Genomic DNA, 17,308 nt, shown 5'->3' on the forward strand with positions numbered 1-17,308 from the left:
AAAACCAACAAAAAAAGAAAAGACCTTCTGCAATGTGACTGCTGTTCATTTAGACAATCTTCACGTCAGACCTAATGAGAACGGTACTTGAATTAATTAGACATAGGAGGTGCTTCCTGAGCAGTTTAAAGCCAAGAGCACAGAATATTATGTTGGAAGAAAACATTTCCTTCAGACCTTCAAGATAAAACATTATTAGCATCAGGCCAAAACAATTATGACCCAAAGAAAAAACTTACAGTAGCTGAAAACGAATCGAAGGAAAGAATTATTATTTCAGTCCATTTAAAAGGGGAGAGAGACCTGAAAACACCAAGATGCAGTAAAAGTTGAACTTTGCATACAAACAATTATAAAGTCTTGTAATTTTATTGAGTAAAGCAGTACCTTAAGAAAATCTCATTATTCTAACTAATTATTTAGCATATAAATGAGGTTTTAAAAATATTGAATATAGACAACTTGATCATATAAAAGTTTTTTCTTTTCATTAACCCTCTTATTATGACTTACACAGACCATTCATGACATGTTTGAACATGGTTGTCCTGAACATCTCTCTTTCTTTAACAACCAGTCATTTTATTCTGGGACAAAAATTTAGCATACAAGATTGTTTTGCATATAAAATTATTTTTCTTTAAGCTTTCTTACCAAAAATACTACTTTATTTCTTTAACTTTCTTTACATCTCTCTTATTTCCAGGTTAGTTTTACCTTGTTTTATACATAACCTTTAAAAAAGCTTTGAATTAGACAAAAAGTATTCATCTTTTAACAAGAACACATCTTTTTTTTTTTTTTAGAAAGAATGTTTCCTACTCTACATACTTTTTAATTGGAAAATACCCATTTAATAAAATATCTATTATTTAATTTAATATAACTTTAGGTTCTAAATTATGATATTTGTCTACAAGTATTTATCCTATTACATCTACCCAATTATTTTATTTTAATAGTTTACCTGGATTATTCATGAAAACTGTGATAGTAATCATTTAAGGTTATTTCCCTGTCATCATTTTACAGCATGTGAATTTCAGGAGTTTACCTAAGTAAGAACCTTAAGAGTAAATATGTGGTTATTTTACTAACTAATTCAAGATTTAGCTGTTTTCATTAAACCAATATTAGCATCTTATTTATGCAAAATTATACAAGCAAAGATCATTCCATTTTGGGCTGAGTTTATCATTTAATTACCCTTAGGACAATGTTGACACCTTCTGAAATGGATAAGGGATAAGTATGAAATCTGTTGACCAATAAATGCAAACAAAAATATACACTGACAATTTTTAAGACATTTCTAATACTACTTACTAATAATTTTAAAACTAGCTTAAGAAAGGTTTTACTTAAGTCATGTGAACTTGAAAAGCATTTGGAATTATTGTTTCATTTATAAGTACTCCTTAACTTTAAACCCAATTTGGTAACTTGTGGCCAAAAACGTAACAAAATATGTGTACATACACACAAACACACATACACACTCATACACACAAAGATCATACAGCTTTTACTTCAGAAATCTAGCCATGAGATATTAATGGAAACCCATTGGTTTGCAAAACAATAACAAAAATGTTTGTATGAGAACAGTGGATTTTATCTCAGTAGGAAAGTAACAGCAGACAAAGCAGGCAGGAGAAAAAAACAGAGATAGAGAATTTAGGAACTTTATAGCGGCAGGTTGACCTTAGGGCTCTGAATTTTCCTTGACATAATTTGCCTGTAAGTATGAAATGTGTACAAGAACAGTCCTAATGTGTAACCAGCTTGAGTATTAGAAAACCTAGCATGCCCTTCCATTTATACTGCCCCTTGCAAGTAGAGACATCATAAAACCAAACAGGGTGCCTGAGAGGAGGTCATCCTCCTTGTCTTTCCTCATTCTTAGATGATTTGTTTCTCACATTTTTTCTTAAAAGGAGGAACTTAGCTGTGACCTAAGGTTTGGCATGTGGGAGTCCAAATGTGCTGGTTGTGGGCGGTACTCCACATTGTACCACTACTGAGTCATTTCTGCCCTCTTATTGTTGCAGTTTCTCTCTCCAGAGGTCTAGCACCTCTGCGAGAGCTCAAAGTGTGAAGTGGTCAGCTTCCATGTGCACTTACTGGATGAGCCTTTTTAAACTAATTTTGTTGGTGATTCCCTATAAGGCCACTACATGTCACAGGGGGTTAACCCCTAGACACTCCAACTTGGCCCCTGGTACCCAGGGGTGCTTTTTGGCTGGGAACTTGAGAGAGCAAAATGCCTTTTCTCTTCAGAGCTGAGAAAAGTCAGTCTCTCATTTATCAGTGACAATGACAGTTCAGGTTCTCACAGAAAAGCACAGTCAAGCCAATTTAGACTAATTTTGTGAGTAAAGGTAATGAAAAAGATTCTTCAGAATGCGTCTCTGAATTAGAATTAGGATCTTAAACAACAACTTCCTAGGAGGAAAAAAAAAAAATCAGTGAAGACCACTTCCTGTAACTGTCCTCAGCCAGCTTTAACTTTGTTAGCTTTTGTCCACCATTACACATGCCAAGGTCAAATCCTTTCACAGTACAAGGTAATCTTTGGTACCCTCTAAAGCCAAAGAGGTCAGGTAATGCAAATACAGGAAAGTAGGCCTTTAGACCTAGGAAGAATCTGCCCATGACTTTTGAAACTCTACAAAGAAAACAGAACACCCCCAAAAAGGGGCAAGTGGTGCCCTTGTTCTGAGTTCCTTCAGGGGTTTGAGTCATTAGAAGCCTCTTTAGATTTTTCGTGGTATTGAAGATGGTGAAAGGAGAGGAAGGAATAGGGTGAAGAAAAGTAAACGAAAGAATGATTGTTTTTTTAAGAAAGGAAACAAACATAGAAACCAAGCACTTTTTTTTTCCCCCTCTCTTTTGCAGTTATGAGGAATTTTAGCCAATTCAGACAGGTCTTGTTCCCCATAATTTGGAATTCTCATTCAGGTTTGACCAAGTCAGGTAGAGTTGGTCAACTCTGAGACCAGAGAGAAAGACCAGAACAAACAACAAAAAACCCCACAGTGTCATTACTGAACACTCTAATGGTAAGGAGAATTAAGACCAGCTGACTGTTAATCATAACTTTATCCAAGACAAAATCCCAATTCAGCTACTTACCTAGGAGTAGGTTTGAGGCTGAAGACAGCTCTCTACCATCCTAGAAGCAGGAAAAAATTCAAACTGGCCTTCCCTGTTGGAAAGCGAGCTCAAACTCCAGAGATGAGTTACCTGCCTTCCATTGTCATGAAAGCAGAAAAACTTGCCTTCCTTGTTGGAAGAAAGTAAAACTCAGAAAAAGAGTTGTACAGCAAAATAAAGTTTAGATCTCAACCAAATTTTGGGTGAGTGGGGATTCTCTGGAGGGAGGGAAACTTCTAGGCCTCAGCAAATTGTCTTGTAGGCTGCAGCCATAAAAGTTCAAGTTGGTACCAAGCCAGTTGGAGATTCGTCAAAGGTCAGGGGCCACCTCCATGTAGAGTCTTTTCCACTGATCACCAAATTGTAAACCAAAAGGTATCTGAGATATGTCATAATACATTTAGAAAGTCTATTTTGCAAAGGTTAAGAACGTGCCTGTGACATAGCTTCAGGAGGTCCTGACAAATGTCCCCAAGTTGGTTAGGGTACAGCTTGCTTTTATGCATTTTAGAGTGACATGAGACATCAGTCAATATGTGTAAGATGTACATGGGTTTGGTCTAGCAGGGCAGGACAACTTGAGGTGGGGGGTTTCCAGATTGTAAGTAGATAAGAGACAAAATGTTGCATTCTTTTGAGTTCTTGATCAGCCTTCCACTGAATACAAAATTTAGTCTGGTTCAGTGAATCTGCATTTTTATATAAACAATAAGGTAGAGGAAGCAATCAGATATGCATGTCTCAGGTGAGCCTCAGTGGGATGACTCTGAATTCTGTCTGTCCTTTGTCCAGGAGGCATTTTCTTGTGGGCAAATTGTGAGGTGGGTGTGTAGCTTTTTAAACTTTGTAGCTAGCTTATTTAGGAATAAAATGGGAAGGAGTTTTGCCTGACATAGTGCCTATGTTGACATTTCCCTTGGCTTAGTGATTTTGTGGTTCCGAGATTTATTTTCCTTTCAAAACTCATAAAAGTAGTATTTTTCTATCATAAAAAATGTCAAACCTGCTTTATCATTTTGAAAATGTTAATTTTAATTTATTTTATTAATTTTTAAAGGAGAAATTACTTTTTCTTTTATAATAAATGCTGTATTTTCTTGAAAACAGTTCCATGAAGTGTATGCTTCATTTGTATTACACTATAGAAATATGTTATTAATTTAACCAAAGCTGAGCAATAAGTCCAGGTACATGGCTCAAGCCTGTAATCCCAGCACTTTGGGAGGCCGACGTGGTGAGATCACTTGAGCCCAGGAGTTCCAGACCAACCTGGACATCATGACAAAACTCCATCTCTATCAAAAATTTTAAAAATTAGCCAAGTTTGGTGGTGCGCACCTATAGTCCCAACTACTTGGGAGGCTGAAGTGGGAGGATCACTTGAGCTTGGGAGTTGGAGGTTGTAGTGAGCTAAGATTGTGCCACTGCACTCCAGTCTTGGCAGCAGACCGAGATTGTGTCTCAAAGATTGAATTTGCTGAGATTAAAACACCACACACACACACACACGCACACACACACACAGAGGCAGGTTTCCCTACCACATTACACAGTAACATTTCAAAAGATTAAATCTTCCTTTAATTGACTGGGCAAAGGGCTGTTTTTTCTCACCCAACAGGTTAAATACTGCAGAGCTAATAGATTGGAGTGACTTCTGACCTAATCACATCTTAAAGGAAAACTTTTCAGTTTTTACTTTAAAAGTAAGTTGCCTTTTGTTCTTTCTACTGCACAGCTTTGTAGCAAAAAGCAGGTATGGTTTTGTAAAAAAAGATACAAAGTTCTGTAATGTGCCACATTTTAAGCAGTTTCTTTAACCTCAAGAATCTCTGGCTTGTTCAAAACATATCTGGGTGACACTGAGAAAGTTCAGATGAGGCTGAAAGAACCAAAGGAGAGGAATAATTACGACAACAATAATAAAGAGGAAGAAAAAAAGAGTTGATGAAATGCCACCTACAATGGGATTAACTTCTCTTGTTGAATCACGTTTATGATAATCTATTTCTGGTCAATTTATTTATAAAATACAATAGTTTAAGAAGTTTCCTAGAAAATAATCTCACACAAAAGCTCCTTTCATTCGTGAAAATACTTGTAAATATTTTTACTTTAGGAGAAAAAATACACTTTCAGGGATATTATGCTGGTCTCTTAAAAGTTTCTTTAAAACTCTTAGCTTGGAGTCACTGTTACTTGTAGCTGGAGGTATTAGTCAGCCTTTGGGTTGGACTTACGAACTGTGTACCTTGGAAATGCCACACATCCCACCAAATGTGATGAGGATACGAGGGCAATCAGCTTGGGACCTACCACTCATGTGGAAATTTGCTTTTCATTTTTCATGTTAAAGAATGATTCCCACAGTATGTACAGAAGTAATTTAGAACACTAAAGTTATCTCAGTATCCTCAGGCTTCCTGAGGCTGGAGGCCATTTTCAGCATTGTAACAAAGTTTGGTAGTTTTGAGTGAGGTCTGTAGAAAAATGGAAACTGAGGAGGTGCCTTGTGAATGACTTAGAGTTGGGACTCTCTTTGCTCCTCCCCCTTTGGTAATGTTATGGTTTGCTTTCACCAAAGTTATAGTCTTGCCTTTTTCAATATTTGTCCATATTTCTGAATTTTTAAAAATATTTATGATCATAATTTATATTCAAAATCTGTAACAATTTTAATGGTAAGAGGATTGTGTCTAAATTCAGTTCTTAATTCCATTGAGATAATGTATACATAAACTCACAGGAAATGGGAACTCCAAAAGGTAGATTCTGAAGGCAGTGTCTTGACTGACTTCTATATCCGTTATGATTCTCTAGAGAGAAAGCATTTGTCATGGAAATAAAGTGTTTGTTGTGGAAAAGAAAACCAGAGGACTAAGCCAAGAAATTTGGCTCCTTTTTTTTTTTTTCCTGTCTAATACTCTCCTCTCCTTACCTCAAAAATCCTAATCTTCCCATAACATCATGTTGTATACCTTAAATATACACAGTAAAATTTGTTCGAAAAAAAGTTTCACAATCATCAACTCCTCTTCCTCTTACAAGAACAAGAATCCCTTGTACAAGCATCCTGGTAGATAATGTGTGGAGAGGTTTATGGTTACTTGTCTTTCCTCACTGAAGGGAAGCTGAGATTCAAATTTGTTCTGGCAAACTATTTTCTAACATTAAAATTTTATTTGTTTCCACTTTTTATTTGAGAAACAGTATGATAGTTGGATGAAAGAAAATTAGAAGATCAGAAATATATAATGGACACTCAGAAAATACAAATATTCTTTCACATTTTTGAATATTTTTAATTCCTTAAGCATGCACATACATGTTTTTGCATACTTCAACAGTGTGTAGTTTTGTACTTTCTTTCACTTCATATTTTAGGCAAACATATTTACATGTTGCATCATTATCTTTGTAACTAGTTCTGATATCTGCATACATTCTTTCACGTTGAAATACCATATTAAATCATTTCTTATCATTGGGTATTGAACTTGCTTTTTATTTTTTCTCATTTCATAGATGCTACAATACATAGTGGTGAATACTAGATGTGTGAATAACTACACGTAGCTACATAATTTTTATTACAAAATCATTTTGAACTTATCCTTAGACAAGGGATTCCTAGTTCAAAGGATTTAGCTAGCATGTGTTCCAGTGATAAAATGCCTTTACAACAGGAATAAGAGTTTAAGTAGAATTTTAGATATATTCAGAATTTAAAGTTTCTAAATCTATTTTGAGAGAAAATAATCTTTTTTATTTTTTTTTAAAGGGATGCTAATGACTAACCAATGCTCTAGGAAGACATTGAGACCAGCCAACTTCTTGCCTTGATACTACTGAAGAGACGTTGGGTGGCTGGACTTTGAAAGCAGACTTCTGGGTAAGTGCTATTGTTTGGGTTTGGGGGATAGCAAAGACTTAACAGAAGTGCTTTAAGAAGCAATTATGTACACAATGAGCAAAGAAGACACTTAAAAATGCAACTTTAATAGGTATAAATTGAATATAGAGCTTAGGAATACTAGTGGAGCAATAAGATCAGGCATTATTACCTGGAGTTAAATTAGTTAAGATTTTCCAGGAAGATGAGGTTCTCTATTAGGGTATCTATGTATTTATTTTTATTTTTTTAATGGTATCTTTTTCATTAAAACATATTTAAATTTAATTTTATTTTAGATTAAGGGTTACATGTTCAAGTGTGTAACATGAATATATTGCATAATGGTAGGGTTGGGCTTCTAGTGTACCCATCACCCAGATTGTGACCAATGTAACCAACAGATAATTTTTCAATCCTCATCCCCCTCCCAACCTGCTCCCTTTCAGAGTCCCCAATGTCTATTGTTTCCATCTTTATGTCCATGAGTACTCATTGTTTAGCTCTCACTTAAAAGTGAGAACATGCAGTTCTGTGTCTGAGTTATTTCATTTAGGATAATGACTTCCAGCTCTATCCATGTTGCTTCAAAGAACATGATTTTATTTTTTTTTATGGCTGAATAGTATTCCATAGTGTATATATACCTCATTTTCTTTTTCCAATCCACCAATGAGGAACACTTAGGTTGATTCCATGACTTTGCTCTTGTGAATAGTGCTACAGTGAAGATTTGAATGAAGTTGTCTTTTTGATATAACGATTTCTTTTCCTTTGAGTAGATAGCCAGTAGTAGCATTGTTAGGATGATTGGTAGTTCTATTTTTAGTCCTTTGAGAAATCTCCACGCTGTTTTCCATAGAGGTTGTACTAATTTACATTTGCACCAGAAGTGTATAAGTGTGTCCTTTTTTCTGCATCCATGACATTTTTTTTTGACTTTTTCATTATAGCCATTCTGACTGGTGTAAGATGATATCTCATTGCAGTTTTGACTTGCATTTCTCTGGTGGTTAGTGATGTTGAGCATTTTTTCATACATTTATTGGCCTCTTGTATGTCTTCTTTTGAAAAATGTATGTTAATGTCCTTTGCCCACTTTTTAATTGGGTTGTTTGTTTTCTTCTTCAATTTTGTTTGAGTTCCTCGTAGATTCTGGGTATTAATCCTTAGTCAGTGACATAATTTGCAAACATTTTGTCCCATTCTGTAGGTTGTCTGTTTACTCTGTTGATTATCCCTTTTGCTGTGAAGATGCTTTTTAGTTTAATAAAGTCTAGTTTGTTCCATTTTTGTTTTTGTTGCATTTGCTTTTGGGGTCTTAGTCATAAATTCTTTGTCTAGGCCAATGTCAGGTTTTCTCTGTAAACAGGTAAAGTTCTCTATTAGATACTTTAAACAAAAAGATGTTATTCTTGATGCTAACTTCTAGGTCTATCCTCAATTTTGTGCCAATTCTCTGTTCCAAGACTTTGCCTTAGATTTATGCTGAGGAAAAGATATTTCACTGATGAAAATTTTAAGCATAGAAGTGTCCATTCTTTTTTGAAGACTTCTATGGGTAGAGACGTTCTCAATAGGCTCATTCTGCCGCATGTTTTTCATTTATTTTTTTCCTTTTTTTTTTTTTTGAGACAGAGTCTCATTCTGTCACCAAGGCTGAAGTGCAGTTGTGCTATCTCGGCTCACTGCAACCTCCGCCTCCTGGGTTCCAGTGGTTCTCCTGCCTCAGCCTCCTGACTAGCTGGGATTACAGGAGCCTACCACCATGCTTGGCTAATTTTTGTATTTTTAGTGGAGATGAGGTTTCACCATGTTGGTCAGGTTGCTCTCAAACTCTTGACTTCAGCTGATCCACCCACCTTGGCCTCCCAAAGTGCTGGGATTACAGGCATGAGCCATTGCGCCTGGTCCCCCATCTTTTTCTTACATAAAATGAACACTTGTAAATAGATTTAAATGTTAATTTCAGTAGGGTTAGCTTACTCCTTCCCTGAGATACAGTGAAAGTTAATCCTTTATTCCATTTCCTTTTCCCTGTCCCTGCCATTCAGGCATTAGTATTGACAGTTGGTATTTAAAAGCAATTCGCTTTTCTCCCTAATATTATTTTAGGTGAAGATTATCTAGGTCCTGAATAAAGAAATTTATAAATATTTAAGCTACAAAAATCTTTAGGTACTTTGTATGTTCTAAACATGAGGGGAAAAATTCATTATCTTCAAAACATGAGACTATAATAGTCTTTATGATTTTATTTTATTCTGATATAGTGATCTCTTTAGAGGCATATATTTTTCAGCAATGGAAATCACTGCATAATTTGCTATGGTAAGGACACATGTTCTTGGGAAGAATAGTATAATTCTTGTTATACTTTCATAAAGCAGTATACTACTAATCTAATTAAAAAGAAAGTTTCCAATTCCCTCCTAGAATCACAGAACATTTAAATATATCTTCTTGCAGGTAATTTTTGCAAATCCTAAATGCCAAGTATATACATAGTTTAATTTCTTGAGCCCAGACCATTTTATTGTACCACTTTTGTGGTTTAATACAGCCAAAGTATGTGCTATAACACCTTGCTTTGTCACAATCAGAATGACAAGACAATCTTACTTATCAAGCACTATAAAAAGACCAAAATCTATATATTGCTTTTCTTAATATAAAAGGCTAGAACCAATCCTTTTAGTAGAAAATGGAAAGCAGTAAAATGTTTTATTAACTTTAGACGTGAGAGTACATTATTGTAAGATGTGATTGAGGAGTGTACCAAGGAGCCTTTCAACTTGTTTGGTAGAAGTTTTTGGTTGATTCAATACATTCAGCCAAACTGTTGATTTACTACTTCTGGCAGAAGTGAGTTTGCTCCCCTTTGATAAAAAAAAAAATGTGAAAAAAGAGAAAAAAAGAAGAAAGAAAGAGAAAGATGAAATTTCAGAATTCTATGAAAGGTTGTTTTCAGTATATGGAAGACAGCTAGAAAGTGGTCTTTCAGGAAGCAATAAACAGAATGAGAGGATCAACTTGGAATTTATTTTCCTTCAATGGGCTTTTGCTAAGGCATTGCTTGGTACAGCATTCTGTACAGCCAGAAAGGCAAAAGGAAAATAGCTACAGTCTCCTTTCTGTAGGCCCAGTAGTGATTTGGGAAGATGAGAAAAATGTTAACTAGTATAGAGTTTGTATCATATATGAGAGGAAATAATTTCATAGATTCAAACACAGGAGTGGGTCCTCTATCTTCTAAGATGAAATTAAACCCCCTGCACTTAAAGTTGAGAACTTGGTGAAGCTTACATTCTTTATTATGAAATGCATCATAACAATGTATTCTGTATTTCTTTTTTCAGTTATAGGTGACGCAACTTGCAAAACAATCCTGAAACATGAAACAAGAATAATAATATTTAAATGTAACTTAATCATTATACCTCTTTATCCATCAAAGTGAATTCATTCCATTCCCTTTCATCTGTGTTCATACTTTGCATCAAATATTGGGTAAACCAAAGTGTGTAGGAAGAAATACATGTTTTCATAGTGATTACTCTTTACAATGGGAGTGATAAAATTCAAGCACATCTTTTTCAGAAACTTTGTTAAATCAAGTGGAGTATCCCAGATAGTTTTCACCTTCCTTCTGATTCCGTGTTGCTTGACTCTGAATTTCAGAGCACCCCCTGTTATTCCAAATGTGCCTTTCCTCTGGGCCTGGAATGCCCCAAGTGAATTTTGCCTTGGAAAATTTGATGAGCCACTAGATATGAGCCTCTTCTCTTTAATAGGAAGCCCCCGAATAAACGTCACCGGGCAAGGTGTTACAATATTTTATGTTGATAGACTTGGCTACTATCCATATATAGACGTAACCACAGGAGTAACTGTGCATGGAGGAATCCCCCAGAAGGTTTCCTTGCAAGACCATCTGGACAAAGCTAAGCAAGACATTATTTTTTATATGCCAGTAGACAATTTGGGAATGGCTGTTATTGACTGGGAAGAATGGAGACCCACTTGGGCAAGAAACTGGAAACCTAAAGATGTTTACAAGAATAGGTCTATTGAATTGGTCCAGCAACAAAATGTACAACTTAGTCTCCCAGAGGCCACTGACAAAGCTAAACAAGAATTTGAAAAGGCAGGGAAGGATTTCATGCTAGAGACTATAAAATTGGGAAAATCACTTCGGCCAAATCACCTGTGGGGTTATTATCTTTTTCCGGATTGTTACAACCATCACTATAAGAGACCCGGTTACAATGGAAGTTGCTTCGATGTAGAAATAAAAAGAAATGATGATCTCAGCTGGTTATGGAATGAAAGCACTGCCCTTTACCCGTCCATTTATCTGAACACTCAGCAGTCTCCTGTAGCTGCTACACTCTATGTGCGCAATCGAGTTCAGGAAGCCATCAGGGTTTCCAAAATACCTGATGCAAAAAATCCACTTCCGGTTTTTGTATATGCCCGCCTAGTTTTTACTGATCAAGTTTTGAAATTCCTTTCTCGAGTAAGTAAATCAAGGTAGGAGGGCTATGAAATGAAATTCACAAAATATGTTTATTGAAATTTAATATTATTTTCGAAGGGAGTGAAATCTAGTTTTTCATATTAGGAATGTGTACACAAGTAGTTCTACATTATTTTATGAATGCAAAATAAGAATATGCTTAATCTTTAATGTAATGTCTTTATCTCTTAGTAAGCAGGGAGAATTAGGTAGTATAGACAGTGTATGAACTCAGTTTCCTTTTTTTCTTTTTCTTTCTTAGGCCTGCTGTCTTTTCAATAGAAGTGATTGAAACAATAGTAGTATCTTATTTGTTTTACAGTAAGGCAATTGCTGTGTAAGAGATGGAAATAGTGGGGAAATATTAAAATTATTATTATTGGGTCAGCATGCTTAGCTTCAGTGTTACTGTCCTATGCATAGCACTTTCATTTCGTTTTTATCTGCTAACTCTTTCTGTCACATTTTCCAGGATGAACTTGTGTATACGCTTGGCGAAACTGTTGCTCTGGGTGCTTCTGGAATTGTAATATGGGGAAGCCTCAGTATAATGCGAAGTATGGTAAGTCGAATTGGTAGAAAATAGGTGAAAATATTTCTATGTTTAATGTCTTTGGGGATTGTTTTGGTATTAAACAAGAAAATAAATAGTACTATGCTTAGCAGGCAGTAATAGGTGCTCAAGTAATACTGGCTGAATCAAAATATATTTGTGTGGTGGTTGTAAGGCAGAAAATAGTATACCTGTTTTCCAGTGGGGAAATAGAAATTCAGTGAATAATTGATTTTCTCTAGGCTACATGACTATTAAGTAGCAAAAACAAGACTACAATCTTAATTTTCTGGCATGGTGTTTGGTATCAGAAGATAGGTCCTTGTTCCTTTATTTTCATTCTTGTTTAATTCTGTATATCAGATCTTTATCCCCCACCTCATCAACCTTCTTGACCTAAGCGGAAAGCTGTCCTATGGACATTGCTGAGTTGAAGCTGAATTTTTTCTTCTCTGGTGGATGTGGAAATACCAATGATGAACGTGCCATGAAGAATACCAGATGAAGCTCATGGCCCAAGGGTCCTATCTTAGGACCTTAGCAAATAGTCTATACTCTAGTAGTCTAAGAAAGCCTTTGAGAAGCATTGTATTCATCTCTTATTCTTTGGATAGAATAGACATAGTCTTTATTTAAAAATACTTAACAACAGTTACATTTATGAGAATTTTTTAAGGTAATCTGAGCCCATCTGCCTATTTTGTATAACTCTTGTCTCTAATTGGATCTCTAATATAAAGGAATAACAGAAAATGTAAGTTCAGAAAAAGGTATGTGGCCCTTGGTAAAGTATTTTATGTGTCAGAAAATCATTGTAAAATGATAATTTTCTTAAGTAAATTCTTAATTTTTATTACTTGTTTTCCCAAATCCATAAACTCCCTTCTCAAATGTCCTATTATTTAAAAACTTACACATATTTATAAATTCTCCGTACTATTTTCTTTTCTTTTTTTAAAAAACTGAAAACTCCACTCTTACTCTGAGGAGGAGTGAATCAGGCATTCCTCAATGAATAGGATGACATGACATACTATTTAAGTGTCACACTTGTTTTTTAGTGGCCTTTTAAGCTTAGATTCAAATTCTACTACTATGTCTCTCAAATCATCTTCAGTATTATCCATACCAGAGACAGTCCTTCAACTTTTATATGATTATTTTCTCCTTAGTGGCATTGTCCCAAAATTGTCCCCTATAGATTCTGTTGTATATATTTCTGCTACCTTTCTCAACTTCTGATCATTTTAAATAATAGATCTATCGTTACTTCCCCTTTTTTCTATGTCATTTGCAATCAATAGTCATGGATTACTTGTCATGTTTTCTCTGATTCATTGACAACTTAAGAAACCGATAATTGCAGGTTTACTTGCAGTTACTGGAATTGACATAAAACAAATGCAAATGAGCCATTTCTTTTCATTCCATTTTATTAGATCTGGTGGTGTGACAGAGTCAGCCCTACCGGTCCCAACTGAGACCTAATTGTTAAATATTCAGGGGTTTTGTGAGCCAGTTGTTAATCACTGCCGTTACTAAAAATTAAATGATAAAAACTTACAATAAAAATCATGTTAAAAACAGGTGACACATTTCAATATATCAATTATTTTACCTCATTTTACCATGGTCCATGCTCTTGAGATTATTTACATCTTTTGTACCATTATAAATGGAAATACTATGTAATAATGTGCTACTTCATGCCATGCTACCATAATGTGTAATGGTGGTATACTTGATTCCCAGATCTGCATTCAGTAATGTTTGGGAGGTAGCTTGAAATTGGCCATGGCAGGAGGATTTACATCATGGAGATATAGATATATATATTTGTATTTATATATGTATATATATACACACAAATGATAAGAACCAGGTCTTACCTGTTACAGAGCCACTTTTAATGTATTTCCATAGACTACAAAGTATGCAGGTTAATGATTCTCAAGTAATTCTCACCCTTTTACTCCTCTTTGTGTAACCCTTGTCTCTGTGGAGTTGAGAAAGCAGCTGCAAAGTTATTTGAACTTGGTATAAATTCTCATTTCCCTTATATTGGGAACATAGTGTTGAAGAATATTGACAAAGTCTAGGTACTCTTGGAACTTATGAGTACTTAAAAAGTACACAAGTAAGAAACATATTTGATATGGTAAGTGCTACACAGAGAATTAAAACAGAGATGTGGAGAATTTAACAAGAAAGGTATCAGAGAAGGGCGTTGTCTAATTTGAAGCTGCCATCTGAATGACAAGATGAAGTCAATTGTGGTAAAAATTAAAGGAAAGACCATTCCAAGCAGTGGGAACAGTAAGTGCAGTTTGAAATGAACCTGCCTTGCTAGTGAAATAGCTACTATGTCTAAGGTAGAATGGATGTGGGAAGGTTGTACAAGAGGAGGAAAGGGCTATACCATGTCACATTGTGCACAAGTCAAGAGAAGAAGTTGAATTTCATTCTAAATGCCATTCAAAACTATTGGATTGTTAAGAAGATGGATGGTGTATTAGTTTTCTATTGCTTTCATAAAAATTACAACAAACATAGTGGGTTAAAAAAACAGAAGAAATTTGTTATCTTGTAGTCTTAGATCAGAAGTCCAGTATGAGTTTCAATGGACTAAAATCAAGGTGACAGCAGGACTGAATTCCTTTCTAGGAGAAGATACTTGCTCATTTGGGTTGTTGGCAGATTCACTTCCTTGGGCTTGTAGCAATGAGATCCCCATTATCTGGCTGGCTATTGGCAAATGGCTATTTCCAGCTTTTAGAGGCCAGTACATTCCTTAGCTCATGGTCCTCTTCTATCTTGAAAGTCAGCCAAGGCGCATTGAATCTCTCTTACACTTTGAATTTCTCCTTCCTTCACTTCATGTTTCTAACCCAGCTTGAAAAGTTTCTACATTTTCAAAGACTAATGAGTTACATTGAGTCCATCTTGATAATTCAGGATAATCTCCTCTTCTCGAGATCCATTCCTTAATCACATCTGCAAAGTCTCTTTTGCCACGTAAGCTCACATTGTCACAGGTTCCAGGGAATTAGGATGCAGACGTTTTTGGGAATCAGTTATTCTGCCAACAATAGATGACATCATCTCAAGGAAGATGAAGAGAAATATATTCAGATGGAAGCTGCCAAGATTCCTTCACATGCCTGCATATCTACCACCACCACTTCCTTTGGTCTGATAAAGGACTAGCACAACTACCTCATTCAATGGAACTGTTGATTACGAAAAAAAGTGATCAACTTCAATATTTCTCAGAGGACAGTGTCCAGGGTTTAGAACATGCCAGTCTCAAGATGAATCATTTTAGTTAGTCATCACTCATACTCTGCCAAATCTATAAAAGGGTTGTCATTATTCACCTGTAACTTGACTATATATAACATTTAGTAGAAAGTATACTCAACTGAACCTGTTTAATGTATTTGAGCCAGCAATTTATAAGCCAAATTATAAACCTTTTCCATGCTATTTAAACCCGTCTGGCAGGCAAGGCATGGTGGATCATGACTGTAATCCCAATGCTGTGGAAGGATGGGGTGGGAAGATTGCTTGAGCCCAGGAGTTCAAGACCAGCCTGGGCAACATAGTAAGACCTCACTTCTACCACAGAATAAAACCAAAATTAGATTTGGTGGCATTTGCCTATAGTTCCAGCTACTCAGGGGGCTGAGACAGGAGGATTGCTTGAACCCAGGAGATCAAAGGTGTAGTGAGCCAAGACTGCACCACAGTACTCCAGCCTGGGCAACAGAGTGAGAATTTGTCTCAGGAAAAAAAAAAATTGTCTGACAAATGTAGTGTTTCTTACATTTATTTATAATTTATTGAGGGTCAACTGAAGATATGGTATGCCACTGTGTTCAGCACATTTATATGTATTGTTCTTTTTAAATCTATTTTCGTAACAACTGTATAAGGTAGGCATCATAATTATCCTTATTTTCCAGATGATAAAGCTGAAGCATAATCAAGTTAATCAACTTGCCCAAAGTCACCCAGATAGGAAACTAAGACTTAGAAAGCTTAAGAAATTCCCAAGTTCCTACAGCTAGTCACTAATGGAACTGGGACTCCAATCAGGGCAAATGGATCCTAGAGACCATACTCTAACATACTGTAACAGCTGTAGCATTCTATCCCCTGATAATGTTATGAATTATGGAGGAAGAGCAAGGGTAAGGAATATTAAGCCTCAATTAGTCAATAATTCAGTGGAATGAAGTGGCATGTGAAACTTGTAAGTCTTACAAAAAGCAATTGGAATAATCTTGTTGGTCAAGGTAAAAAAAAAATTATCTTCTACTTCTTGCTACCTCTGGCTTTGCATTCTTCTGTGAAAAATTGCTTAATACACTAAATTAATTCACATATCAACTAACTTGTCCTTTGATATTCTGTCTTATAATTTTACAGAAATCTTGCTTGCTCCTAGACAATTACATGGAGACTATACTGAATCCTTACATAATCAACGTCACACTAGCAGCCAAAATGTGCAGCCAAGTGCTTTGCCAGGAGCAAGGAGTGTGTATAAGGAAGGACTGGAATTCAAGTGACTATCTTCACCTCAACCCAGACAATTTTGCTATTCAAATGGAGAAAGGTGGAAAGTTCACAGTACGTGGAAAACCAACACCTGAAGACCTGGAGGAATTTTCTGAAAAATTTTATTGCAGCTGTTATACCACTTTGAGTTGTAAGGAGAAAGCTGATGTGAAAGACACTGATGCTGTTGATGTATGTATTGCTGATGGTGTCTGTATAGATGCCTCTCTAAAGCCTCCCGTGGAGACAGAAGGGTCTCCTCCAATTTTCTACAATGCCTCACCCTCCACACTATCTACCACAATGTTCATTGTTAGTATTTTGTTTCTTACCATTTCATCTGTAGTGAGTTTGTAATTGCACAGGTTAGCTGAAATGAACAATATGTCCAACTTAAAGGGTGCTTTTTCAACTAATTAAATCTCTGAAAAGAACAGCTCTTGTTGAAAGATCATTTTTGGAAAGATCTGTCTGAATAACTATACTTAGAAATGATAATTTCCTTTGAACTTGACAAACACTGCTATATTTTATGAATTCTCAACCATGAGTTCAGGGATTTGTATTCCAGGAATCAATAGCTTATGTAAATACTCCAGTTTAGAGTACAGAAACTCATATTATG

At 35.6% G+C, this 17,308-nt stretch overlaps 1 protein-coding gene across 3 annotated transcripts in view; it reads left to right on the plus strand.

Annotated features, from left to right (window-relative positions):
* Positions 1-17,308, plus strand: part of SPAM1 (sperm adhesion molecule 1 (PH-20 hyaluronidase, zona pellucida binding)) — a 49,740-nt gene that overhangs the window by 20,958 nt on the left and 11,474 nt on the right. The window contains exons 2-6 of one of the 3 annotated variants that reach the window (XM_011951745.1): positions 4,778-4,862; positions 6,938-7,048; positions 10,408-11,567; positions 12,040-12,129; positions 16,552-17,117. In XM_011951745.1, the coding sequence (XP_011807135.1) occupies positions 10,614-11,567; positions 12,040-12,129; positions 16,552-17,040 (1,533 nt within the window). In that variant the 5' untranslated portion in view covers positions 4,778-4,862; positions 6,938-7,048; positions 10,408-10,613 and the 3' untranslated portion in view covers positions 17,041-17,117. Of the gene's footprint in view, positions 1-4,777; positions 4,863-6,937; positions 7,049-10,407; positions 11,568-12,039; positions 12,130-16,551; positions 17,118-17,308 lie in introns of those variants that run through there. The other 2 variants (XM_011951743.1, XM_011951744.1) reach the window with 2 other exon arrangements.

The sequence above is a fragment of the Colobus angolensis genome, unplaced genomic scaffold (genome assembly GCF_000951035.1).
Source record: "Colobus angolensis palliatus isolate OR3802 unplaced genomic scaffold, Cang.pa_1.0 Scaffold326, whole genome shotgun sequence".
In the NCBI taxonomy this organism is placed as follows: Eukaryota; Metazoa; Chordata; class Mammalia; order Primates; family Cercopithecidae; genus Colobus; species Colobus angolensis.